The following is a 27,994-nucleotide window of genomic DNA, read 5'->3' on the forward strand; positions in this document are numbered from 1 at the left end:
TTACCGAATTAGCTATGAAAAATCGCTTGTTTTTGTCACTGGACGCTTTGTCCATCTAATGTTACAAGAACGTTTGACTCTTCGTCTGTAAAATTGCACCGTGCACCCATGAATTTCCTCAATAAGATTTCATTATTTTTGATGTTGGTTTCAATATCAACTATTTTGTTTTGTTAATTTATCTTGAATGATAGCAGTGCTATGATATCCGAGATGGTTAAATGATAGACGTTTGTTTACGCAATATTAATTTCGAGATTAGATTTTGCTATCCAAGATCACGATCACATTACAAACATTAATTTTTTAAATCAACTGAAAATTGTTGATTAATCTCATATTTCTTTGTACACGTACCGCATACTCTCACTAGATGGTTGTTTTCATCGCGAAATCCTGCTTATTCAGCTTAATGTTGAACATTTTCGGTACAATTTAGCAGTATATTGGATGCGTCGTGATAAAATGATAAATTGAACAACTCTTCGACTTCATGCAATTGCAATTTTCATGAATTTTTCAAAAATTTAGAGAATTTAAAGAATTAAAACTGTTTAAGAGTGATATCGCGAAATTTTCAAAAAATTTGTATGGAGGACAAATTTAACGTATCTGGATTTTTTGACGAGTATGGTACCCATCGAATCCTTGCTTCATTACAAGTTCAACGAGGTATATCTCCGCCTCTCTCGGAATTGTCGTTTTCATGGTAGAGCTGTTTGAAAAATCGGTGGTTTTCAGGTGGAAATTTTTTCATCCTGATTATCTCGGGTAATAAAGGGTCGACTTCGTTCAAATTTTAGGGGATTGTAGTGCTAGACTAGGCCGATCACATAATCAAATACGTCGGGCTGTTGACTGTACTGTTGACGGTTTAGGGTTCAATAGGAAGGCTTAGGATCGGTACTTAATAAAAATATAGAAACTTGCGCTGAAGGGTCTATTTGGTCTATTAATAAGAGATAGGGCAATTTCTAAAATGTCACCTAGTGCTCCAAAGAACTTTCGACTGGTTGTCGACCACTTTCATTTTTTTACCTTAAATTTATTTTCCAGAGTTGCTTGATAATGAAGCAAGGATTCGATGGGTACCATACGCGTTAAAAATCCGGATGGCATGGCTAGCCGATTGTTCGAAGATTCCACGATATCTCTTTTAAAAATTTGAAAATTCCTGCAATTCTAGTAAATTTTTGTAAATTCTAGAATTTCGAGCCTATTTTTTGGAATTTTCCAAATTTCGAGATTTTCAAGAATTTTCAAACATTAAGTTGAAATTGATTTTTTTTACTATTCTTAGAATCTTGGAATTTTGGAATCTTTCAAACAAACTTAGAATTCCCATTAGTCGATGATGCAAATAATTATCTTTACACTAGTGAGGTAAAGTGGCTATTCCCTCACTAGTGAAAACCTTTTCCCTCGCTCGTAAAGTAAAACGTTATACTTTACACGTGAAATAATTTGATATCTCGTATCCAGATGAGTAAAAGTATCCGAGGGCTTCAGCTCTTCACTGGTATAGTAATGTACTATTACATGCTACAGCGGAGCGAGTAAGGAAAATTGGGTCGTGTGCTGAAAAAATCTCATTACAATACGTGTAACACATCATGCTTTGCGCCAACCGAGAATTGAAATAGACAATAGCACAAAAAATCATAATTTTCATTGTAAACAATCACTCTTCAAATTTGATCGATCACATTGCTTTGCATTTTCTCAAACGAATGGTGTAACAACTCATACAAATTTCATATCAACACTGCTTTGAGTGTTGTAATATCACATCAAACGGGTGCTGAAATAAGTCACTTTACAACACTAAAATGAGTGCTGAAAAGAGTCGTATTTCAATTCTCGGTGGCACAAAATCCATTTCATAACTCGGGATAAAAACAACAAAACAACCTCGGATCAACAAAATTCACACGAAACTCTACTTTCCAACTTTTTATCCCTTGTTATGTAAATAACTATTTCACCATTGCTTTGCAGTATATAGTCGGTTCTATTACTTCTTTTGATCTCAGAATATTCAAAACATTGAAACAAAAATCTTTTACTTCATCTGTTTTAGCGTACGTTTTTCCATATAAGGTCGTCGGCGTTTACTTGTCGATAACAGATGAATAACAGTTTTTCTTTTTAAAATTTCTTGAAGTTTTGCTTAAGTTTTAAAAGGTATGAACTCATCAGCATTAACGGCCTTACGGTCACATGTACGTTTTCGATGAATGACGATGAAAAAGAAAGCTCTGGCTAGTGTTCTCTTATAACCAAATCAGAGACTATTTTTGAGAAATTTTTTTCTTACAGTCAGCGACTGTGAATCAAGTCATTCATTTCGTTTCACCTGTTTGTATGAGAAAAAAGTACTTGTTAATAATTGCACGCATGCACTGCTAGTGGACAGTCAAAAGACGTAAAAGAGTAGACCAGGTGAAAAACTGCTGAAACGAAATGAGTAACTTTCTCACAAGTTTTCTCACATTTTCCCTAAAAGCTAAATTTTGGGAAATTAGTGAAATTAGGGCTTTGCTCTGCATATAGAAAAACTAATGAAAGATTTTTTATCGATCACTTAACGACACTTAAAGCATAAGACGTGACATATTTTCGTCTGAGAAAAATTGCTTTAAACCAGCGAGGTGCAGCTAATCGTGTATTTTGAGTGCAACTGGATTTTCTTTCATTTCTTAGGAATATTTTAGGAACTTTCAACGAATTTGAAGATTTTCTTTTGAGCGCAAAATTTCCGTTGAAAACAGGTCATCTTAAAGTGAATGATTTCTTAAATTGTCTCAACCCAAGCGATGATCCAAGCTAAATACCTTCTAGTTCGATCAATGAAATACTTTGGTAAATTTTGGTATTGCTTCATAGTCTGAAAGATTTTTATTGAAATGATATGGAAGAAAGTGCAGAAATGTACTTAAGCTAATTGATACACAAAAAGGTCGACCATGCACTACGATCCACATGAAATGCAATCGTCCTTATTCTGCAGCGAGCAAACCATGTCTGCCATTCTCCGATCCAGGCCATTCACATCCACATTTTCTTTGTCAACCGGATGCACCTTCGAATTGGCAGTTAGGCGACTCTTGTCGACGGTGAATTGAATTGGTGCCGCTGCCGGTTTTGTTCGCAAATAGTACATTCCCGTTTTGAGTCCCAATTTCCAGCCGTAGAAATGAATCGACGTCAATTTGCCATAGTTGGGCTCGGCGACGTGTATGTTGAATGATTGACTCTGATCGATGAATGCCCCACGATCGGCAGCCATTTTCATGGATGTTTTCACGGATATTTCCCAAACGGTTTTGTAGAGTTCTCGTATCTCACTGGGAATAACATCGATCGCTTGAATGGAACCGTTGTGGGCAATGATCAAGTTTTTCATATCGTCGTTCCACAGACCCAATTCGGACAGATCTTTGATGAGATGATGGTTTACGACTTGGAATTCACCGGAAAGCACTCGCCGGTTGTAGATGTTCGAAGTGTACGGTTCGAAGGATTCATTGTTACCCAAAATCTGTGCTGTGGATGCAGTTGGCATTGGGGCTACCAGCAATGAATTACGGACACCGTGCTGGGCAATCTTCTTTTTCAGTTCGGCCCAGTCCCACAGATCGGTTGGTGTCTTTTGCCACATTTCGTACTGCAAAATTCCTTTGCTCACCGGACAACCGGCATACGTTTCGTACACACCGTATTTCTCGGCCAATTCACAACTCGCTTCCAGAGCGCCGTAGTAGATGGTCTCGAAAATTTGCTGGTTTAGCAACTGCGCTTTGTCGCTTTCGTACGGATATTTCATCAAAATGAATGCATCGGCCAAACCTTGAACACCGATGCCAATTGGTCGATGACGCATATTGGAGCGTTTAGCCTCTGGTACCGGGTAGTAGTTTACGTCAATGATTTTGTTGAGGTTTTTAGTCACGGTTTTAGTTACCTCCTTCAACTTCTGGAAGTCATACGTACGGTCAGGTTTGACGAACATATTCAGTGCGATTGACGCCAAATTACAAACGGCAATTTCGTCCTTCGAAGAATACTCCACGATCTCTGTGCATAGGTTACTGCATCGAATGGTACCGATGTTCTGCTGGTTACTTTTTCCATTGCAAGCATCTTTGTACAACATGTACGGTGTGCCGGTTTCCGTTTGTGATTCGATAATGGCAAACCATAGAGCCTGGGCCTTAACAACACGTGAAGCACGACCTTCGGACTCATATTTCGTATAGAGTTTCTCAAACTCATCGCCCCACACATCAAACAATCCCGGACACAGTTGCGGACACATCAAACTCCAATCTTCGTTCGCTTCAACTCGTTTCATGAACAGGTCGGGAATCCACAGTGCATAGAACAGGTCTCTGGCGCGTTTCTTCTCTTCGCCCGTGTTCTTTTTCAAATTGAGAAAATCGAAAATGTCCGCATGCCACGGTTCGACGTACATTGCAAACGCGCCGGGACGCTTGTTTCCGCCCTGATCGACATATCGGGCCGTATTGTTGAACACTCGTAAAATTGGCACCAGGCCATCAGCCGTTTTACCAGAGGCACCAATCGGACTGCCTTTCGCTCGAATGTTATGAATGTTGAGACCGATGCCACCAGCCGATTTGGAGATCAATGCACATTGGGTCAACGTGTCGTAAATGCCATCGATGCTGTCCTCGTTGGTCGACAGCAAAAAACATGAGCTCAATTGTGGGCGAGGTGTAGCAGCCGCAAAAAGCGTTGGTGAAGCGTGAGTGAAAAACCTTTCCGACAGAAGATTGTACGTTTCGATGGCCGCATCCAAATCTTCGCCATGAATACCGATCGCAACTCTCATCAGCATGTGCTGAGGACGTTCGACAATTTTGCCATTGATTCTCAACAGATAGGATCGTTCCAACGTTTTGATTCCGAAGTAGCTGTAACTGAAGTCGCGATCGTAGATGACGGCAGAGTTGAGTCGGTCGGCATTTTTCATGATTATGCCGTGATGGAAGTCTGAGATCATTGGGGTTTTCCGCTTGACGATTGCATTTTCCATGTTGTACAGATCATCAATGACATCTAAACGGGAAATGAGAGTAGTAATTGCTCGTAGACTGTTTGATGTAAGTGCGATGCGTACCCGAAAATGGTTTCTTTGTTTCCTTATGCAAATTTGAGACAGATATACGGGCAGCTAATGTTGCATAATCAGCATGATCGGTGGTCATCGTAGCAGCGGTTTCAGCTGCCAGATTATCCAGTTCAACTGTCGTAACACCACTGAATAATCCCTTAACGACCTTGGTTTGGATAAGTTCCTAGACGGAAAAAATCAATGGAACGTGAGCTTGACGCGACAACAAAAGTTTTGGTCTATTGTGGTGAACTCACAGGCGAAACGAAGTCCATATTGAGGCCATAACAAAGTTTGTGAATCCGAGACGATATTTTCTCGCAGTGTACATCCTCCTTCCGGCCATCTAAAAGGTAAATTTCATACATGCCATTGGTTGCGAGTGGTAGTAATAATAAAAGTCGTCTAGTTACGTACCTCTTTTAACAACATACATCGTCACTTAAACAATAACTCAAAATATAAAAGCGAAAAAAATGAAAAATCACAAAAAATGACTTGGTTAAAAAAAGATAAAGGAAAACTGTCTGAACGCTTTCTTATTCCAAATTGCGAATAATATTGCAACAGTAAGTTCCCGCGCTTGGCAAACTTCAACGCAGGATCAGTGTTAATTGTTGTGCGAGTGAATGAGTTTAGTTACAAGTTAACTGCGATAACTGAACTGAACGTTGGTCGAGAGGTTGCGAATCTGATTTGAAAATAGGAGTTTTTTTGTAACAATTTAGAGAGTTTAACTGGCTGTGTGCTAGTTTTCCTTTCGGATCATTAGAGTTTATTTTATATCCTCAATTTGACAATAGTTATTTATACAGCCGAGTGATAAATGCTTTTTTAGGCACTCGATGTGAAGATTGTCACTCGAAGCCGAAGGCCGAGTGTGACATTGCACATCGTGTTGGCCTAAAAAAACATTTATCATCGAGTAGTGTACAACGTTTTTCGCAATAAAGGCAACGGAAAGTCCTACTTTTCGTCACTTGTTGCGAAAACATTATTTAAAGTTGACAGAACTAGCAACCATTTCAGTATTTTGACTAATTTATGACAAACCTTCAAAAAGGACGAACAACAATAGCTACGATGCATGTTCTATTTGGTAAATCTGCTGGTATATTGTGGTTGTATAGTTTTAACGAAATGTTTTCAATTATTCCCGCCTGAATGGGAATGGCTTCCTGTTGTAAAATACGCGAGGGGGAATAGACTGTTATGATCAGAGCGAGAAAACCGAAGACTAGTTATTATAACTTGCCTTGGGGTACTTGTCAAAGTATTTGCTTCTCTTTCAACGTGGTACGTTGAGAGCGAGAGGACAGAAGTCCAGTTTTTAGCCCCGTACGAAGTACTGGGGGCTTATAAGATTAATATGCCGTTTGTAACACGTCGAATTGGAAGCAGACAGTAAGGGCAAAGCATTTGGTTATGTTCATAGATGACGAATCCGCAATAAAAAAAATGTCCGTCCGTCCGTCCGTCCGTCCGTCCGTCCGTGACCCCTCTAGCTTGAGTAAATCACAACCTTTTTCCAAAATTCTTTTTTTCCCCGATTGGTATGGACAAAAGTAAGGTCAAGTTCGAAAATGGGCATGGTAGGGTCGGCCCCTCCAGAGCTAGGGCCCTATAGGTGTTTTTCAGTCTTTCGACGATATCTACCGAAATACGCAATCAATAGCTGCTTGTGATATATCAAATGAAAGGTATTGACGAGTAGAACAAAGTTGCTGAACATTGTTTTTGGGTAAGATGCAACGTGGGCTTGTTGCGAGGGCTCAAAGGTCGTTACTCGGCCCTAAGTGTTTTTTGCACATAAATCGAGTAAATCTCATTCGATTTTGCTAGATTTAGTTTTTTATGGAAGGGAATTGAATACCGAAAAGAACGTGACGAAAAAAGTTTCAAATTAGGGCCCTTAGACTAAGGCCGCTACTCGGCCCTAAGTGTTTTTTGCACATAAACCGAGTAAATCTCATCCGATTTTGCTAGTTTTTGTTTCATTTGAGAGATAATTGAATGCCGAATAGAATGATGGCGAAAAAAGTTTCAAATTTGGGCCCTTGGACTAAGGCCGCTACTCGGCCCTAAGTGTTTTTTGCACATAAATCGAGTAAATCTCATCCGATTTTGCTATTTTTTGTTTCATTTGAGAGATAATTGAATGCCGAATAGAATGATGGCAAAAAAAAGTTTCAAATTTTAGCCCTTGCACTAAGGCCGCGACTCGGCCCTAAGTGCTCTTTGCACATAAATCGAGTAAATCTCAACCGATTTTGCTAGTTTTTGTTTCATTTGAGAGGTAATTGAATACCCAATGGAAAGTTGGCAAAAAATTTTGGGTTTCTAAAATAGTGTCGTAAATTGTTGGTTTTATTTGAAAGGTACTTCGTACGGGCTTTCGTAATTGCGCTATGCGCAATTTAAAAAATGAACAGTTTCAGTAAATTTGACAATGCCCAACTTGACTTGCATTTTGGTAACAGACGCATTAGAGGGTTGTAGACGTATTAGGGTTCCGGGCTTATTAGGGCTACGGACGTATTATGGTTGCGGACGAAATAGGATTACGGGTTGTACGGGGCTAAGTCGCAGCAAACGCTCCGACTGTTCTGATGCCTTGTTTTTAACTTGCCTTGGGATACTTGTCAAAATATCTTCTTCTGTTTCATCATAACATTCTATCGACTGGCTAAAATGGTAGCAATTCAATTACTTATTCCTTTTAATTGCTTTCCATTCCTTTTATTGCTATAATTACCGGATGAATATCTTTACTTGCCGGACTATTCCTATAATTCCAATAATTAATTTCTACAATTTCACGAATTTCTGAAATAATTCCACGATTGTCCGTTATTTTTCAATTCCATTGCAGCATGTTTCGACGTGGGAAATAGTTGCCAAAAAGCGACAAACTAAAGATGAATGCGTTATGAACAGATCATTTTGAAACGCTTTCTCATTGCGGTTTAAGATCTCACATGATGGGTATAACCTATGGTCAACGCAACACATTGGATAGTTTTGTCGGTTAACATCACCTCCTGCTTTTAAATTTTTTTTCTTGATTTTTCTTAAATTTTCATGAATTTTCTTGAAAATGAGAAAATTAGGAAAATTTGAAACAATTTATATTTTCCTGAACTTTTAGAATTTGAGAAAACAAAGAAAATCGAAAAATTTGTGAAATTTTCTCGATTTACTTAAATTTATTTTCCTGAGGAGAAAAAAAATTCAGAGGCAGGCAGTGGTTACCATTGAAATTATTAGTGTTAAAATTGATTATTTATAGTACATTACTGCTATAAGGCTGTATATAAAAGACGTGTACGTATACGAGAGCTTGCGCGAGTGTGGAGTTCGCCTTCCGCTCAGCATACAACCACACGAGTCAAAACAACGATTTACGCACAATTATGTGAGTTATTTTACCTCTTAAGTGCGGCGAGAGTGAATTTTTCTTTCGCAGCACATAGGAGGTAAAAATATTTACGAGTTTAAAGACCCAGCTCGCTGGTTTATTAAACACTCAACCACTTCGCTGGCTTTTGTCATAAAATACTGTCGATAACAATTGATCATCCGTATCTGAAAGGCAGGGACAGTTTCCAAAGCCAAGTCAAATTCGAGAAAACCCGGGCAACCTCAAACATTTTCAAAAAAAAATCTGAGTGCGTTTCATAATATTACCGAAATTTTCTCTACTGAACCTGCAGGATCACTTTTATTTGAATTCGAGTGGCATTTGTATTTTATTTTGTAAACACTGCAATGCCGGTTGACGTTTTGTGTTGGAGAGGGGAGACTAGATGCATTGTTATTTACTTGTCAAGACTGTCAATGATGTGTATCAATATAGACATTCGATTTTGATAACAAGTTTTTCCACGTAACGACGACCGTAAACAGAGGAATTATGTGATATTATTCCTCAGTAGTTGTAACTGTTGCCGTTGTTTGTCTTTATTGACATACAGCTCAAAGTGACAAGAGCAGTCGAACAAATTTTTAAGTTTAATTCTTAATTTGAATTTACTTACTCGTTGCAACGAAAATCCCAGTAAAATGCATATTCCATTGATTGTGAATGCACTGTTATCAGCATGTGCTTTTGTAATTACGAAACAATTGATACCAGGACTTAGTGACATGTTCATAAAAGCGAATCTGTTCGGTCATGACCTTAATAAGCGGTCACGTCCCAAAATGTATGTTTCCAATAGAATCGTGTCCGTGAAGTGTTCCCTGGTGTAATGTTTTGATTCGCTTTCAATTTCAGTCCGGAAGCAATGGGACTCGTTACTGGCTGTGTATTCTTAGTTACACTCTTTCTGTTCATTCCGATCCCATTCGGAAATTCATGGCTGAAGGACAACACATTTCCGCAGGATGAGGTAAGTTGTTGACGGTTCAAATGACCAAAATTTGGAAGAACTAATACGGACATTCTTCCCACTAGTTCATCGAACTTATTGCCGCTCTCTTATCCATATGCTGCATGATTTTGTTGGGCTTCGCCGATGATGTTCTCAATCTTCGATGGCGGCACAAACTTCTGCTACCAACGATTGCCAGTCTGCCGCTGTTGATGGTATATTACGTTAACTTCAATTTGACCACAGTGATTATGCCGAACTTTATTCGCGGGCTCGTTGGAACATCGTTAAACATTGGTAAGTCAATGATCAAGGGGATGGAATTTCCTCGAACTATCACAATTGGCTTAAGTGACTTCTCACATACTACACAAGTGAAAGATACATTTAGCTTCTGAGAACCGTTAGCGGTCAAAATTAGCAAGTAATGATCCTTTGTCCCTAAAATAGCATTTTCATTGCAGGTTTCCTGTATTACGTGTTCATGGGAATGCTGGCCGTATTCTGTACGAATGCGATTAACATTTTGGCTGGCATCAATGGACTAGAAGTTGGTCAATCGATCGTTATTGCATCATCCATTATACTGTTCAACTGTATCGAAATGTTCAACGACAAACTGAACAAACAGGATTCGCACATATTTTCGCTGTATTTCATGATGCCATATCTAACGACGTCTTTAGCTTTGTGGATACACAACAAGTAAGTTTCGGTTTTGTTTTTCTTTCTTTTTTTTATCTTTGGATGTGCTGAAGTGGCACAAAGGAAATTTTTATTAATTGAATATGTCTCTTCGCCTGAGTAGAAATCAGTGCTTAGCATTGCAATTCCTTATCATGAGTCAATTTTGTTGTAAATCGGATCGAATATTCGTGCCTTGGCAATAGTTCAAATTTGTATTAGGTGAGTCATCCAAGGATGATGCAATATGTTTGACGTGTCGTTCTGAATTATCAAATAGTATTTTTAATCTACACAGCTAGTGTCTAGAAAACCTTTGATCACCACTCAGAGGCATAAATTAGAAGAAATTATTTCCTTGTCGAAGTGCTTTTTGAAAATGGTATGAGTCCACAATTTAGAAGAGAATGCGAACTGGCTCGAAAAAGTCTTCCCGGCGTTGTATGAGGAAATATTTGAATAGGTTTTCGTTGCCATTCATTGATATAAAAAAGCACTTCGGGCATTGCCCGAATTTGCATATGGCCAGTCGAGCCCTGGAACTGTGTTAAACATTCCCGATACGAAAAACATTTGCTCGACGACCTTTATTTTTGATCCCAGTCGTTGCATGTTACCAGAAAATCCAGACTGGTGTCGACATGAAGTTGCTAGTTCCAAGTGACAATGTAATTAGGTATTCTTTTGGAAAACAGAATCTTGAAATCGGACCACTTTCAAAAAAATTCTTCGAAGCTTGTGTGGCTAGTGCGAGGTAATCAAAAACCAAAAACTTGCACTTTTCTTACAAAAATTTCTCCAGTTACACGAGCCGTACAGGGTCGTGTGGACTGTCATTAGAAAGGTAATTTCATGTACTTTCGGGGCAAATAGGGTCTTGTTGGGTTTAAAATTCGTCCACACTGAGATATGTATAGTTGAAGTTAAACATTTCAACTTCACATAATTTATCGTATGTTACACGACCATGAACGTTTCGTGTACTTCGATAAATGTCTGTAAGAAAAGTGTAAGTTTTCAGTCTTTTTTCGGTTGAAAACGTCAACTGCACACATCTCAGTTTGGATGAATTTTAAACCCAACAAGACCCTATTTTCCCCGAAAGTACATGCAATTACCTTTCTAATGACACCCCACACAACATAGTACGGCTCGTGTGACTGGATAAATTTTTGTAATAAAAGTGCATGTTTTCGGCGATTGATCACCTCACACTAGCCACACAAGCTTCGAAGAATTTTTTTTGGAAGTGGCTTTGGCTTCTGGGGTCGAATACCTTATTGGGAATATGTAAAAAAGTGCGTCCGATTTCAAGATTCTGTTTTTCAAAAGAATCCCACACGTAACTTTGATTAGAAGGTCCTATCGTGCGAGACTAGTTAAAAACTTGAACATTTGACTGTTCTGGCACGACAAGCCTTCCAATAATTTTTTTCAAAAAACAGATTGCGTTCAAGTGAATCCAATACAAGTTCAAAGCTTTCAAAAGCTCTTCAAAGCTTTCAAAAGCTCTTCAAAGCTCACAAACAATGCTATACGGTCAGGTGATACACACTATGCCTGCCCTGTCCTTATTAACAACCTTCCAACGCTGAAAAACAAAATTTGAAAAATAAATGGGAAGACATATAATTTTCAAACTATCTGTTATGGAGGTATAATGATATGCTGATATACTGATACTTACAATGAAAGGAGCCACTTCTGACATAGAAACTTGCAGAAAACTTGTGAGAAATGGTCAGCAAATTATGCTCAGCCTGTTTCCACAGCGTTAACCATAGGCTTTGTTCTAATCACCAATTTTCGATCTTTAGATGGAGTGAATTGTTTTTGTCTCTTACCCGTTTGATTTACATTAATTTGATTAATCGGGCACATGTAATGTCATTGAAATGACTGCACAGGCTGCAAATGAAATTTTTTTCGAGGATAGATACAACAAAACACATTTTACATTTTTTTAAATATCTTATTAATTCGTCACTTTCGTCCATAAAAGCCATTTACAAATTGTTTGATAGAAAAAATAATCTCATCCTCTGTTTTATGTACATCAAAAAAATCCTTATCTCGAAATTAGAGTTAGTAAAAATTGTCATTATATGTCCTAAATACTCATGCTACAAAAAAAAAAACAAAAATAGAGAAGCGATGTGCTCTAGTAAAGCTGGGTCAAATTTCAAATCCAAAAGGTCAGAAAATGCAAGCTCTTGAAGACCGCGCGGTTTTCTATTCGAATTGAATATGGTTTTTGGAACTTGTAGACAATTTTAGGCAATCGAGTATTAAGGGAACTTATGTATCATCAGAGCAAAATTCAAAATTCTTCAAAGTATGCAAGATCAATCTTCATTTGGATCAGCCAATGACATCGCATTTTACTTCTCAGTCCCTTACTCCCCTTAGAGAATTCTGATGAAAAATTCTTTGATAAATGATCCTGTTATTGGTATTGTGGTAACCTAAAATTGGTTGCACGAATTTAAGCAAAATATTCTTAATCTTCTTAAAGAGGTAAGCGAATCGCTAGTACAACGATTCAATCTACTACTTCTTTTGTTTGAAGTTAAGGTGCATATCAAATCTTGAACTTCATAGTTTTACTGTACATTTTTTTGCTATGTAAGGCAATACTTGTCACAGTTCATCGCTTATTTTTGTCATCACTGTTGATAACAGATGACAAGCCGTTTCTAAAAATTAATTTCTCGCTTGACCGAGGGATTAAATGGAATTATCATGTATTTCTTGGATTAAATTGATTAAATTTGACGAAGTGCGTGACCCCTCGCGCTTGACACTAAAACCTTCTTTCTCCAAAAACTTTCTTTTCATCCAGACCCATTATCCTTAGAATACTTTATCAAAGTATCTTTGAAATCAAAACCATTGTTCTCGCTTCGAAAAGTCTGGAACTTTCTGCGGTTTTTCATTTTTGCAATTTTTTCACGAATTTCCATATGTTACAAATTGCAAGAACTTTCCTGAAATTCATGAAAATGATCGAATTTATAAAATTCAAATTCTTGAACCTCCTGAATTTCTTAAAAATTCCCGAAATAAATTCTGAAGATAAGCCAAGCCCTGCACCTACACCTTGACCTGAAAGCCGATCATAACGAAAATCCCAAATCGAATCAAACCGAAATGACTACAAATTATACAAAATGGAAGCGCAAAAGTTCACCAAATTCATCAAACTTTGCGGACGAGTTTGCATTTTCGTTAAAAATTAGAATTTCTCGTAATTCGAAAACGTGTATGACTAAAACTAAATTTCGTATCACAGACTAAATTGAAATTATTTTCAAAAATGTATCTAAAAAACAATTTCAAAACCGCCGCCATAAAGCTCGAGAGATAATTCGATCATTCGATGTTTGCCAATAGAATTCAATTTCGTATTCGGCTCCTCCTGTTTAAGTTAAGTTTGCTTTATTATTAATTCCAATCTATCTATTCACAAGTGTGAGAAAAAAATTTCTGTTTCCTCCCGTTTAAATCTCATTCATTTTCGTAATCATCATAAGTCGCGTACACATTTGTTAAGATATGTTGGTATCTCCAGCTCAAACCTGTCGACACAAAATCCGGAGCATAACATTTACCCGAAAAGCGATGCAGTCTTGTCAGTCCGATTTTCCCATCCACATACAGACCATTACCAATCAAATGTTCGATGTACGTTGGGTCAATCACTTTTTTGTCGTCGAGAAAAACGTCTTTCTCTTCCTGTAGCAATTTTTTCACAATTTCCAACGGATGATAGCAGTACTGGCAAAACCATCCTAACCACCAAAAAAAAAAAACAAAAAAATGTTAAAAATTGCGGTTCCTTAACCCAAACGTTAATAGTCACCTCCAACATAATTCAAATCCCCAACAATCATTCCCGATTTTTTAGTTGCTGTCATCCGTGCCGGATCACCTTTGAATATTTCCTCCAACATGCTAATTTGACAGGCAGCACTTCCGATGATTGTATTCTGCGGATGTTGCCAATAGTAGCCGTAAACGGTGTATTTCAGACGAAATCGTACCGGTTGCGGCCAATTGTCGTACCACTTAAAGTATTTCACAGCTCGCCAGTTCAATATCTCGTCACTGTTGCTGAACAAAACTACGTCATCGGCAGTGACGCCCTTTTCACCACCCACACCCCGTCTGAATTTCTTGTACACCACTTTCGGCGTACACTTGCGATCGCTGAGAACCAAAATTTTCCGGTCCATTTGCTTCAGAAATTCGGTGGCATTCAGCCGGAACGACTGGTCTCTGGTCACACTGCTGTCGCATAGAACGAACAGGTCCACGATCTCATTCAGTTCCATGATTTGAATTTTAAGCGTTTCCATGGATATGATCGTTGCTTGTATGAAATAAATGATTTTGTGCGGTTCCCGTCGCGGGAGCGCTAAATTTAATGGAATTTTAGATGTCATAAAGGCACGCCATAAAACCTCCGGCTGGCCACAGTCTCTTCCGTGATAATCGGATTTACATTTGCAAATTGAATTGTCGTCGCCCGGCTCGATGCCATCACGAAAGCACAATGACTCATCCTCTAAGCTCGAATTGATAAATTCTTTGGAGAAGTCTCCATTTTTGTCTATCCGTCGCACGTCGTTGTTTCTGCGACTCAGTTCGCTAACACCATTTGTGAATGCATTTTCGGAATAGTTTTTCACGAATTTCACATTTCCGTCGATTTCGAACAGTTCGTTGGTATTCCAAGAGCCAAAAATCAATACAACCGCAGCGATCAGGATCAGTTGCACCGTAAAAATGCTCCATAGAAAGGCTTTCTTATCACATATCCTTCGTTCCAGCAAATACATTTAGTAGTTGCAGTTCATTTAACTTCTTTTATAGTTTCAACGGACAAGACCATTATCTGTGGCAGTGGCTCTTTTCGGACATTTACATTTTTTCTGCGACTGTCGTTCAACTTTTGTTAATTTTTTTGGGTGGAGTGTTAATTCAGTTCTTTTTGTGTGTGTTTTTCCCGAGTTTATACCCACTACGAAATTGGCAGAATAAATTTTCCAAGAAGAAATGTCAAACGATATCCAGGGGGGTTACAGTGTTGAGTTTCGTGTCGTTCACAGGCTGACCGCTTGAGAAATCCCTAACGGTAAAATGTGAAAGGAAGAGGGATGTTTAATACTGTTTGGGCAGTTGAAATGTTTAAATTTCCCAGTCCTTACATTCTCGGTCCTTACATTCTCTTGAATAATTTTCAAATCACAATCTCATGTAAGTCTCGCTTGCTTCTAAGCCAGTGGTATTTCACCTACGGCTGGGTTAAAATGGTCTGTAGATAGTCGAACTGTAGATGATACACTCTGTTCACAGTTGAGTTGATCTTAAAGTAGCTGCTCTTGTGCAAGTTAGAACTAGTATTCTATCTGCTTACACGTTCTAAGCTGATATCAGTTAACCTTTGACCTTAGCTACATTCACGTTCACATTGGGAAAGTATTTTAAAATAGCAGCCTTCGTCATACCAGATACAATGTAGGATTCTTTTGAAAAACAGACTACCGGATCCAGATAATGTTGAGTCCGCGCATACATTTTCCACCCTTCAAAAGATCATCGGTTCTGTTTTGATTAGTTGAAAATAATTTTTTTATCGACAGGTATCCATCCCGTGTATTCGTTGGCGACACCTTCTGCTACTTATCCGGTATGACATTTGCAGTGGTGGGCATTTTGGGACACTTCAGTAAAACAGTGTTACTGTTCTTCCTGCCGCAGATATTGAATTTCCTGTATTCCGTTCCTCAACTATTTCACTTTGTGCCATGTCCGAGACATCGAATGCCCAAGTACAATGCGGACACCGACCTGTTGGAATGCAGTAAAACGGTGTTCCATCGTAGTGACTTAAACATTTTCGGTAAATTCTTTTTCGAACTGTTTAAGCTGCTGCGCATTATTCAGTGGAGTGAAGATAAAGACGGTCTGATTGCGGCAAATAATTTTACGATAATTAATTTAACGATTAGACTGATTGGGCCGACGCATGAGAGGAAATTAACCTGGTATTTGATGGGCTTTCAAGTGTTATGCTCGATTCTAGCGTTTGTTATTCGATATCCGTTGGCTGAATTTTTTTATAAGTACGAATAGCTCGCATATCTAAGTGAATAAGTCAAATGGATTGTTGAACGTTTTGTTAAAATTACAGATTAACTTTTGCATTAAAAACCAAAATTTATTTTAATACGGAAAATTGTCTTTCACTATCAAGAGCAATAGCTTGTCTGCTGATCATCAAAATACGGCGAGTGCTGTCTCGTTGTTTTCTGAGATATTGTTTATAACATCCGGGAAAACAATTAAATTTCATATTGTATCGGAATGAATATGTACTAAAGAACGGGACCGATCAACATCCATGAACTCGACATCATAATGGAACATCTCTACAGAGTCTTGTCTTTGTTCGGATAGCAGCTGTTCAAACCACCAAGTTTCAACTCCTAAATTTGCATCTCTAAAATCAAAATCTTTTACTTCATTTGTTTGAACGTGGATTTTCCTTTATAAAACTACGCTAGCTAGAGCGGACTATTTATTTCTGCCGTCGCTTGTAACACGTTGAATTCGAAGCAGAAAATTGGTAAGGGCAAAGCATTTCTACGTGGTGATAGATGACGTATCAGCAAGAAAAAAATGCCCGTCCCGACGATAACTTGAGTAAATCGAATCCGAGTTCGATGAATTTTTTTTTCCTGAAAGGTAGTCGAAAAAGTGAAGTCCCGTTCGAGGATGAGCAAAATCGGTCGATGGGTTCCGGAGATACTGCCGGAAATGTGATATTTTTGGCTGGCAACGGTTTTTGGCAAATATCTTGAAAAATTTAGACTGCACCGCAAATGAAAGGTCAGCCCAGCTTCGAGAAGGAAAAAAAATCATGAAAATTGGTTCATTAGGTGATGAGCTATAGCCCTTAGAGTGAGGGTTGCTTGAGCTACTCGGCCGTAGAATGATAGGTGACTTTTTATGCATGTAACTTCAGGAATTACAAGAATGTTGGTAAAAGAGTTTTAAATTTGGGTCCTTAGCCTGAGGCCACTACTCGGGGGGTATCAAAGTGTTTCAATTTTCCACTTTATATACTAATTTTTGAAACTGTGGCAGATAGAGCTTGGGTTTCTTCGGCAAAGTCTCAGAGTTTTGTGAGTAGAAGGAGGCCGTATGTGTGAAAAATGTCGGGCAGCTGTCAAAGTGTTTCAATTTTCCAGTTTTAGTATATTTTCGAAACTGTGGCAGATAGAGCTTTTGTTTCTTCGGCAAAGTTTGAAAGGTAATTGAATACCAAATGGAAGTTGGTAAAAGAGTTTTAAATTTGGGTACTTCGTACGGGGCTTCGAAATTGCGCTATGCGCCATTTCTAAGATGAACAAACTTTAGTAGGGTTACGGAGTCATAAGAAATAGGTTGACCCTAGGGTTAGGGACGTACTAATGTCACGGACGCACTAGGGTTACGGACGCACTAGGTATACGTATTTGTACGTCTGCTACGTTCTTTACTCTCTAAATTGACGCTTGTAAAAAATGAGGATCCCACTGCTGTACATAAAATCTTGTTGCTAACACGTTAGTAAATGTGGGTTTTGCGCATACGATGTGTTGCCGAACTCGGCTCGTATCGGCAATTTCACATGTATTGCGCAAAACTAACTAGCTATAGCAAAATAGCTTTTATAATTGATTGCGTTTTACTCTAGCTTTAATGTTCACAGACGGCGGCGACGAGAAATGGACAATTTTTTTCTTAATTGGCATATAGGACACCGGTCTTACTCAGGGACTCTAATTCAACGTGTTACAAACACATAAGGCTGAATTTTATATTTTTATATTTATCTTAATAATGAAATTTCACATTGGCTTTTTAGATATTTACAAATTAAAGGTGAATAATGAAGTATGCGTGTGGGTATTATTCAAATCCTCACAACTTCGAACAAAACACTCTGAACCAAAATTGCGAAAAATTGGATTTTCTCCATCACCATTGGTCTGTGTTGACTGTTCTGTTCTTGGCGCTGTTTCCGTTTCCGTTTGAGTAGCTGATGACCTTGTTGACACAGTCAACGACAATGACATTCTGAATTTTTTAAAAATATTGTTCAAAGTTTGCAATTACAATTATTGGAGTCGACAGCTATGTGTAAGTGGGACTGGGACACAAATTTAAATTAGGCCTGGACAAACAAACTGCAGAAATAAAACGTAGGGTTGGTCTTGCATGGGCAGCGTTCGGAAATCTGAGGCTAATTTTTAAATGCAAAATGGCAAATAGTCTGAAATGTAAAGCATCCGAAAATAAATTGAGAGTGGCACAAAAAGTCATGGGACGGATTATGCTTGGACTCATGGAAAGAATAGGATCTATAAACTGGAGCTAAGCGGGACATATTGTACAACGGACGGATGAACGTTGGACCAAAAAGATCATGTACTGGAGACCACCTAAAACAAGACCATCTGAGAGATAGACAAATTTAATCAAGAGAATAGCAGGCAAAAATTAGCAACCAGTGGCCACAATGATCCATATTTGATGTTAGAAAATATGCAAAATTTTAAAATCAAAACTCAAAATTTCATTTGAATTTTTTTTTAACCAGATTTGTCGAGACCGGTAGTGACCGTAGTGACACTGCATACGAAAATGAATGGTGTTGTGGGTATTGTGTATCAGGACGATCAGCGCCATGGGTTTCTTGTTGTGAATGTCCGTATTATATTTGTTCTGACATATCGGGCTGCATATAGGTGCATCCAAGTTTTGTCAGGGTGTGCATTTTGTCTCACTTCCATCGACAATTGTACATAAAAATTGTTGATTGATTGTCGTTTATGATGCATCCGTTCGAAAAAGATTATTTTAGCGAATACCGTGAGAGCAAACGTCGATTAAAATACGTCTTTGATACCAAATCCGAAGACTAAATTGCCTATAATGTTTTCTTCAATCAGTAGTATCAGACGTCCCTCATCATCCAGAAAAGTGCTACCAAGGAAAATAATTTTCAACTGGACGTGATTCCGTTGACATCGAAATGAAATTCACGTCGTAAGTGCGCCTAAAATTTGAATTTCAAGTGAACGATTCAATGAAAAAGTGAACCGAAAAGTAACTTTCAACGCTTCCTTGTATGAAAATGACGCTGCGTTAGAAAGTATTACGCACTTTCCATTTTGAATTTCGACCGCACTTACGGTGTCAATTAACCGTTCGCTCATTAGATAGCACTAAATAGCCTCAATACAGACAACACACACTCTACGGATAATAGCGGCAGAGTCGAAATTTTGCTTGATTTTTGCAAGTGGTTCCAGGTGGTTCCGGGTGGTACCTGTGGTCCAATCGAAAAGTGATGTATGGTGCCCCTTATTTTTGATAATGTACATACATCATTTTGTCCAAAAACTTCAAATTTAGCCGATATAATTTTGGGTCATTTTGACTCTGCCGCTATTATCCGTAGAGTGTGTGTTGTTCGTATTGAGGCTATTTAGATAGCACGACTTTGAGTGCATGATTTAATTTAGTTTCCGCTCGCGATGTAGCTTTAAAAGTTGTTGCATTCAAAATATGGCAGGGTACAACCAATGAAAGTGTAAAACAGGTATGTTCTATTGTCGGTCTATTGTCCGTCCGGAGGACATAAAAATTTGATTTTCGTACTTAAACGCACTCATTTTCATATTATTTTGACATAAAATGTGAGTGCGTTTAAGACGAATTCGCCGATCGACCATACCTGTTCTAGACTTTCATTGGGTACAACCTTATCATACAAATGGGATAAAATTTGTATCTAAAATGACCAGCGTCGCCACCATTTCTCTTACGTCACAGTCAAGAAGTTGCCATCTACTAGATACCCTGTAATATGATGTCCACTGGTTCTTAACACAAAATCTTGTTTAAGTGTTTATATTGCTACATGAAAAGCACATGATTCGTAGACCAACGCTTATTCTTGTGGCTGCTGTCGATAACACATAACTAATAGCCGTTTCTAAATTTAAATCAAGCGTATCAGCAGTTTTACTATGGAATCTAACTGAGTATTTTGTCATGAGACTGATTTCAAATCTTTTACTTCATTTTAGCATATGCATATTAGTTAACTTATTAGTCACATTTTGTCGTTTATTCTGAAGTACTTATCGATAACAGATGATAGCCCTGCTGTAATTTGCATAAGAAACGTAACTTTTTCGAGAACTAGAATTCACGCCGTGAGTGTGCCTAAATTTGAATATTAAGTGAATGAGTCGATGAAAAAGTGAACCGAAGAATACATTTCAACGCTTCTTTGTATGAAAATGGCGCTGCGTTAAAAAGACTTGCGTGAGAAAGATTTTGTATTTCGACCGCACTTACGGCGTGAATAGTGATTATTAGACTGTTGTAGAATATTCATTTTCTAGCTAGCTACTGTAGTGGTCGAACCACTTTCAAATGTACGAATTGGCTGAGTAGAGTGAAGCCAACCGCTACCGTAGTATATTTGTCTTTCGATCTAAAGCGATATGATAACCCTAATATCTAATTGTTATTTACGACATCGAGTGCAAAGTACTTTATTAGGCTCTACTCACGTCGTGAGCCTAATAATAGTTATTTATGTATCAAGAATCGTATGCTGGTATATTATAGCACTAGATGTCAGATTGCCAATCCGAGGCGAAGCCGAAAAATATTACACAATAATGAAGCATGGTTTGCAATACCACACTTTAAATGGTCCGCCGTTGCTACGACATTAAACCAATTCATTTAATTTTTTTACCCATGGAAAAGAGCGAAAAGAGTGACATTGAATTAGGCAACGTTGACCGTTCGTACAGTGTTTATAATTTATTTTCGATTGTCGGCCTTTTACGATTCGAAAAAATTTAATTTTTTTTATAAAATTCACGATCAAACGGATGTAAATCAACTGTTGAAAGTTTAAAGCCGCAACCGATCTCAAAATGGTTGAATAATTTTTGAGCCAATTTGAACATTGTAGAAAGTAAGTGCGCCTGGAAATACTATAAGTTCATTGAATTTTTTTTTAATATTACGGGATGATGTGAAGAGCATAGCGTGTTTGATTGGCATTCCATTCATATTGTGTGGTGTATTTTTTTCGAGAGCTTGTGTACCTTTGTTTTGGTAGATTCAATTCTGGAAAATGCAGACAAAAGCTTTTTTGGTGTCTCGCTGATTCCGCGTAAATTTTGTGCAAAATTTTAGAAAAAAATTCTGAATTATGAGTGAGTGGGTCTGCGGATCAGTGGTGGCTGATTGTGTATTGTTTTGATGTTGACAAAAAAATTTGTGTGTTTAAAATCGATACTTCTTCTTGCGTATATTTGTACGTAATAGAGCGGTGTATGGAAAAGCTTTTGTTTGTGTTTTTAAATAACTAGAAAAAAATTGCATCAATCAAGTGAAATGAGTGAATTTGTTGACAGGAAAATCAATTTTGATTCACCAATTCTAGTAACAAAAGGAAAAATAATTCTTTCCAGCGAGTGTAAGATGAATCCAACTGACTACGGTAATGGTATGCTATGGATGGGTCAATTCGCCCCAGATCGAATGATATTGGAAGACAATTCTATGCTATCAGTCGGAATGTCCGTCATGGATGATATAACGCCACAAACCCACTCGATGGTAAATTATTTGAATTACGGAAAATTGTTTTCTTTATTGCTTGTTGAGGCATTTATACTCCTTTTTGGCTTTAAATTGTGCTTCGGTTAATTTTTGCTGTTGATGTGATGCCTCATCTCTCACTCATTCGCATGCATCTTGTGTACATTTATCAACTGCTTTGATTGAGAGTGTTAAACCTTCGCGGCTACACAATTCAGTCAACTGAATTCATCATAAAATTTCACTCAGTTTGTGTCGTGAATTTATGCCATTCGTGATTGATGGACCTAGTGGAGGCCGAATGATGCCGAGATTTTTGTCAAAAATTCTATTCAAAAAATTGCAAGCGAAAACTCAATTAATTTCTTGAAATCAAAACAATTTTCCCATTCGCCAATTGCTTTCTCCACATAGGAAATGAACCCGGGCATTGTCAGCGAATATACTGCTGCCACAGCGCCCGGACCAATTGCTAGATTACCGCCCGATATTTTTCCGATCACATCACAGCATCAGTTCACCCAACAGCAGCAGCAGCAGCACCAACAACAACAAACCGTACTGGATGCGTACGGTGATGTGGGTGAAGATGATGACAGTATGCAACAGTACGAGGAGGAACAGGACATGGACCAAGGACAATATACGCAATTCGACAGTGATCCGGATAACAGTAACAACAGTTACACAATACAGAAATCCATGTCAACACAAACCAGCAAAAAGATAAAACCGGTCAAACGACCCGGATTAGTTTTGAAAACGCCTATCGCATACCAACCATGTTTAGATCCTTCTGTTATTCCAATCCAAAGAGATGGCATGGGTACGTTTGATTTTTAATTTTCATTTATTTTATTTTCGATTTTCTTTTACGTTTTTTCGGTTGAATTTTCGTTTGGTTTTCGTACATATTCATTTCGTGCAATTGCATCCCGTTATGTTTTCACTTGTGTCCTAATGACATATTATGAGAAGTTTGAATATTTTCGCGATTGTTTGTTGCTTAACGGCGAAATTCGCCGATAAATGAGTCATTTGTACACATTCCTGTTACGCACCGAATACTTTGTCATTTCACTGAAGTGTGCGTAGCAAGAGGTGTCTGGTATTTTTACGACTGTTATTCAGTTCGAATTAACTGTATGTATTGGGACTCCGAAAAATGGATGAATCTGTTTGTTGTCCCGTCCCAAATATTTGTGGCGATGTAATTTTGGTAGGAGGATCCACATTCCACAAACTTCCAAACCCTTTCCAAGCCTACCAATAACTTAAGTTTCCGAATTATAAACAATCAATCGTGTAGTATGAAGACTGCTCATTGCCTAATCGTCACGTTCTACTGTACATTTAACTCCGTATCATAGGATTAAATTGTACGAACAACTTTCTTACGGGTGTGAACGCAGCAATTCCAAAATGAATCATACTCTAACAATACTTTAATTACCCCTCCGGCTGCATAACCTATTTTTCTTTGGAAAATATTTAACACACGAAGGCCTTCTAAAGAATTGATTTTTTCCGCTTTTCATTTCCTACAAAACCTATAAGTCGACCAATTCGACTAAATTCTGTTATTCCCCAGGATCAGCTCTACAGAGAAATATGTTAGAAGATGCAAGGGAGTTACACCTGTGCCGCGTACTAATACTTTGTGTACGTTTATCATATACACGTTAGGCGTGAGTCAATACACGTCTCACACACGTATTGTATACATACAGACACGTATTAGTACATGCCGCAAGTTTTTCCTCCTCACATCGGCTGAGTGTTTTAACAGTGGTGGGACTGGCATCATTCTTTGCCAATTCCTTAATTGATATTCTTAGGCGATGGATTTCTCACATAAAAAGTCATTGACGGAATCCGAGTCAGAATTTCTCAAAAACCTTAAACGTTAAATTTTCGGTGGATACGGCGGATGTACAAAATTGTATGGTTCGAAAACCCTTTTCTGGCACGACCCCAGATAATTCTCGGAAAACTTCTGGTTTCATGCTCTAAATGATCTAAACATATTTGTCCTCGACCCGGATCATTGTTTCCTTCTTACCGTAGCTTCAAGCACCTCAGCATTGCCACACTTTCCATCAAATTAAATTTTAATTTTTGTAATTTTTGGTTCGAATTCTGAGAATAATTTTTCATTCTGTATTGGTTCAACGTTAAACATTTTATTATTTCTCATGTCTCTCGGTGCCTCTGACTTCGAATACACACTATTCGAGACCAACCAAAATATTTGTGTTCATCTCGTCCTAACTGACCCCTAAATTGCGTACCAAAATGTACAGAAAAATTGAGGGTACGCCGTTCCTAAATGTCGGATAAAATATCATCGTTTGGTAGCTAGTCGTTTGTTTGATGCTCATCTTCAAAATACTTCACGCTGTCTCTTTCGAGTTAAATTAAAAATGGAATTCTGTGCCTTTGCTATTGCTATATTGTGAAAGACAAACCATTTCTGAATCGCCGTTATCGTTCGTTTCAACAACCAAATTTCTTTTCTCTCTCTGCTTGCAGCTGTATGCGAAAGATGTGGTGCCATTGGTGTAAAACACTCATTTTATACGAAAGAACGTAGATTTTGTAGTATGGCGTGCGCCAGAAACGACATAGACCAAACCTATAACAAGCAACAGTTCGTGAATTCACTGAATGCAGACTATAACAATGGCAACATGGAGGCCGGTGACGTTGACTTCGAAAATCAAACAAACAATTCACAAGTGCAAAGCTATCGCTTTAAAATGACGCCGCAGCCGAACGCCAACCAGGACGGCGTTCTATACAAAGACATATTGCCACAAGAGGAGTTGCCACAAATACCGAAAGGACATCGGCTGCCATCGCCGTGCCCTCAAGACGACAAAATATTGACGATTCGACGAAAGCCATCCGTATTTTTCAACAGCCACGACTGGACGCCACAGTTGCAGGCCAATCCAAATTTTAATGCCGCAGATGTGACCTGCTTTCCGCATGCTCCCGGCTATGACATGTGGTCGAACATCGGCATCGGCATGAAAGTTGAAGTTGAAAATACCGACTGTGATAATAAGGGTATGCAGGGTCTTACACCGTATTCCTTTTGGGTTGCAACTGTTTATCGCATCTGCGGCTACAAAGCGCTACTTCGTTACGAAGGTTATGACGATGACGATTCACACGATTTTTGGATAAACTTGTGCTCATCGGAAGTGCATCCGGTGGGCTGGTGTGCGACGAGAGGCAAGCCATTGATACCGCCTCGATCAATCGAAACAAAGTACAGTGACTGGAAAGATTTGTTGGTGCGTCACTTATCCGGTGCCCGAACGCTTCCATCGACATTTTACAGCAAAATCAGCGACAGTTTTGTGTCCAGATTTCGTACGGGACTCATTCTGGAAGTGGTCGACAAGAATCGCATTTCTCAAGTGAAATTGGCGACCGTGCAACAAATTGTCGGTAAACGTTTGTTCGTCACATATTTTGATGCACCGCCGGATGACAATGGATTTTGGTGCCATGAAGATTCGTCGCTCATACATCCGGTCGGCTGGGCCACACTGGTCGGACACAATTTATCCGCACCGGATGAATATGTGGAACGAATGATTGGTAAGTGGAAGAGAGAGAGAGGTAGAGTCACGAAAATCACTTTCTCATAATCGAATCTTTGTCCCACAGCCGGTCGAGAGCAAGTCATCGATTCCTATGAAGAAGACGCGGCATTTGAACTGTTCAAAATGAATTTTGCCTTTGAAGAATATTACCTCGGTGGAAAAGTGTCCAGTTTCCGTGAGGGCATGAAACTGGAAGCCATTGATCCACTAAATCTGTCGTCAATTTGTGTGGCCACGGTAATGGCTGTCTTAAAGTATGGTTACATGATGATTCGCATAGATTCTTATGATCCGGATGCCTCCGGAGCTGACTGGTAAAGTCAAAAACGAACGAAAATTAATTGCACAGTCCGGCCAGTAAATTTGTGGTTCAATTTTTCCCCGTACAGGTTCTGTTACCACGAAAAATCGCACTGCATATTTCCGCCCGGTTTCTGCGACGAAAACGGCATAACATTGACATTGCCGCGGGGCTACGAAAATGGCAACTTCAGTTGGAAGTCGTACTTGCAGCGAACAAACAGCGTAGCGGCTGGAAAACATTTATTCAACGTTGAATTACCACCGAACAATTTCACAGTTGGAATGAAATTGGAGTGTGCGGATCTGATGGATCCGCGGTTGGTGTGTGTTGCAACCATAGCAAAGGTGGTCGGTCGACTGTTAAAAGTTCATTTCGACGGATGGGAAGACGAATACGATCAGTGGCTGGACTGTGAAAGTCCGGACATGTATCCGGTTGGATGGTGTGTCCTTGTCGGTTAGTAAAATTGTTTTTGTTGTCGCTAGACGACGATTTTGGGTGGTTCAATTTAACCAAATCGATTTTTTCATCCATCAGGACACAAGCTCGAAGGACCGCGAATTCTGCCGAAAGTACCAGCCCCACCGAAAATATCGCCGAGAACGAGGAAGCGACGGAAAAAGAAAGTCAAAATGAACAACGGTAACAGTCTGAATTATTTTCCCACAAATTTTTTGTTATTTTTCTGAATTCGTGTGCTTTGTGCATTTGCTAGGGGGTAAGACCACAAATGCCAATCTAACCACTCGGAATACAACCATTAAAAAAGACAAAGAAATATTCGATCAGCAGCGCTTATCAATTAAATCCTCAACAAATTCGTCGACAGGTGGATTGAATTTAGGTGTCAAAGATGAACTCGAAGAGTTTAGCGACGACTACGAAGACGAATATTCGTATTCGCTATCGGGACAATCAACGCCAGTGCCACCAACACCCGAACCACCGACCAAAACGCCAACGCCCACAATCACCGCAGAAATGTTTTTAAAATCACCGTCGCCGCACAGAGAAAAGGTAAATTTATCGCTCTTTGGTTCGGCTCAATGAAGCAGCGATTCGCTCTTCCACAGAAAATCGACAAAAACATACCGCGCCTGAGTGAATCTCCCGATCTGACCGATGTGGATTGCGTGAATTGGACGGCCGACGATGTGGCGGAATTTTTACGGGTCAACGATTGTCCGGCCCATGCGAATGCGTTCATCAACAAGGACATAACCGGGGAAAAAATGCTTAAACTGACAAATAACGATATCATCACAATGATAGGCCTGAAAGTGGGACCTGCTTTAAAGATTTTCGATTTAATTCAACAGTTGCGAAGTAAAATGCGGCCACACCAATCTAGACAAATAAAAGCGAAATTTTTATAATATTTTCCGCCCCCGTCTACCACCTCTTAATTTGACTTTGCATGGATGAGTCGGATGATGATGTGTTCAACAAAGAAAGTTAAATGTGAATCGGGTACAAGTTTTCCACACAAAACACACACAAACACAGACGAAAAATGCGAATCATTAAACATCCAACAACAATGGAAAGTGCAGCTACAAAATGTTGTATGTGCTGTACACGAATGGGAAATCAAAATAATTTGTACTGATTCCGGCGTTTGTGTTCGTTTAGATCTAATTAGAATTTTGCCTATAGACCCAGTTTTCGCAGGCCGATTCGGTGTGGAACATTTTACTTCAAACACGTATTTTTAGCAATTACATTTTCAGAACGAACAGAATTGTAAATTTCTATATTTAATAAAAACAAATGAAAAATATGAAAGCAAATTGGGTCGTTTCATTGCAGCATTCGATACAAATGCAAAGAAAACACTGCGTGCTGCTAACTTAGGTGAGTCTATTATTGATTTCGAAATCATCTAATTTCCGATCGCTCCTAGCGCTTTCAAATCAGGGCTGGACAAGCTCGAAAAAGAACTTCGGTCGTTGTATGAGGCTTTTTAAGAAAAGCCCTGTGTTGCCTTTTCCAGGTTTTGGTCTTACTGGGTTGCGGTTATCATAAGGATTCGTATAAGCAGCTTCAAGGGCACAGGTTCCTAATCCATTGTACATGACAGAGCCGTCCTAATCGATTGCTTTTGAAGAACTTGTCTATATCGGGCTCGTTGAATCTTCTTCGAATATTGCCTCCCACATTTACTGCAATATTGACCGAAGAATTCTTCTTTCAA

The 27,994-nt window shown here is 38.8% G+C and overlaps 4 protein-coding genes across 9 annotated transcripts; 2 read left to right on the forward strand and 2 right to left on the reverse strand.

Moving 5' to 3' along the window:
* Window positions 1–2,852: 2,852 nt before the first annotated feature.
* LOC119078700 (ribonucleoside-diphosphate reductase large subunit) lies at window positions 2,853–5,818 on the reverse strand. The gene is made up of 4 exons (XM_037186363.1): window positions 5,555–5,818; window positions 5,395–5,483; window positions 5,144–5,321; window positions 2,853–5,082 (listed from the first exon to the last, which is right to left on the reverse strand). The coding sequence occupies exons 1-4, from the start codon at window positions 5,571–5,573 to the stop codon at window positions 2,972–2,974; spliced, it is 2,397 nt and encodes a 798-aa protein (XP_037042258.1). The 5' UTR covers window positions 5,574–5,818; the 3' UTR covers window positions 2,853–2,971.
* Window positions 5,819–8,951: 3,133 nt separating this feature from the next.
* Window positions 8,952–16,490, forward strand: LOC119078704 (UDP-N-acetylglucosamine--dolichyl-phosphate N-acetylglucosaminephosphotransferase). The gene is made up of 5 exons (XM_037186372.1): window positions 8,952–9,342; window positions 9,414–9,528; window positions 9,594–9,807; window positions 9,975–10,215; window positions 15,840–16,490. The coding sequence occupies exons 1-5, from the start codon at window positions 9,200–9,202 to the stop codon at window positions 16,330–16,332; spliced, it is 1,206 nt and encodes a 401-aa protein (XP_037042267.1). The 5' UTR covers window positions 8,952–9,199; the 3' UTR covers window positions 16,333–16,490.
* LOC119078703 (beta-1,4-mannosyl-glycoprotein 4-beta-N-acetylglucosaminyltransferase) lies at window positions 12,154–15,238 on the reverse strand. The gene is made up of 2 exons (XM_037186371.1): window positions 14,057–15,238; window positions 12,154–13,985 (listed from the first exon to the last, which is right to left on the reverse strand). The coding sequence occupies exons 1-2, from the start codon at window positions 15,033–15,035 to the stop codon at window positions 13,702–13,704; spliced, it is 1,263 nt and encodes a 420-aa protein (XP_037042266.1). The 5' UTR covers window positions 15,036–15,238; the 3' UTR covers window positions 12,154–13,701.
* Window positions 16,491–21,041: 4,551 nt separating the features above from the next.
* Window positions 21,042–27,590, forward strand: LOC119078701 (polycomb protein Sfmbt). 6 transcript variants are annotated; one of them, XM_037186366.1, is made up of 10 exons: window positions 21,065–21,247; window positions 21,750–21,897; window positions 22,294–22,705; window positions 24,412–25,491; window positions 25,561–25,810; window positions 25,886–26,256; window positions 26,338–26,442; window positions 26,516–26,518; window positions 26,630–26,817; window positions 26,874–27,590. In XM_037186366.1, exons 2-10 carry the CDS (start codon window positions 21,760–21,762, stop codon window positions 27,174–27,176), a joined length of 2,850 nt encoding a protein of 949 aa, XP_037042261.1. In that variant the 5' UTR covers window positions 21,065–21,247; window positions 21,750–21,759; the 3' UTR covers window positions 27,177–27,590. The 6 variants fall into 6 exon arrangements, with proteins under 6 accessions (XP_037042259.1, XP_037042261.1, XP_037042262.1 ...); XM_037186364.1 differs by having other exon boundaries at window positions 21,042–21,247; window positions 26,516–26,817; XM_037186367.1 differs by lacking the exon at window positions 26,516–26,518 and having other exon boundaries at window positions 21,066–21,247.
* Window positions 27,591–27,994: the final 404 nt, after the last annotated feature.

Source organism: Bradysia coprophila, unplaced genomic scaffold, assembly GCF_014529535.1.
Source record: "Bradysia coprophila strain Holo2 unplaced genomic scaffold, BU_Bcop_v1 contig_297, whole genome shotgun sequence".
In the NCBI taxonomy this organism is placed as follows: domain Eukaryota; kingdom Metazoa; phylum Arthropoda; class Insecta; order Diptera; family Sciaridae; genus Bradysia; species Bradysia coprophila.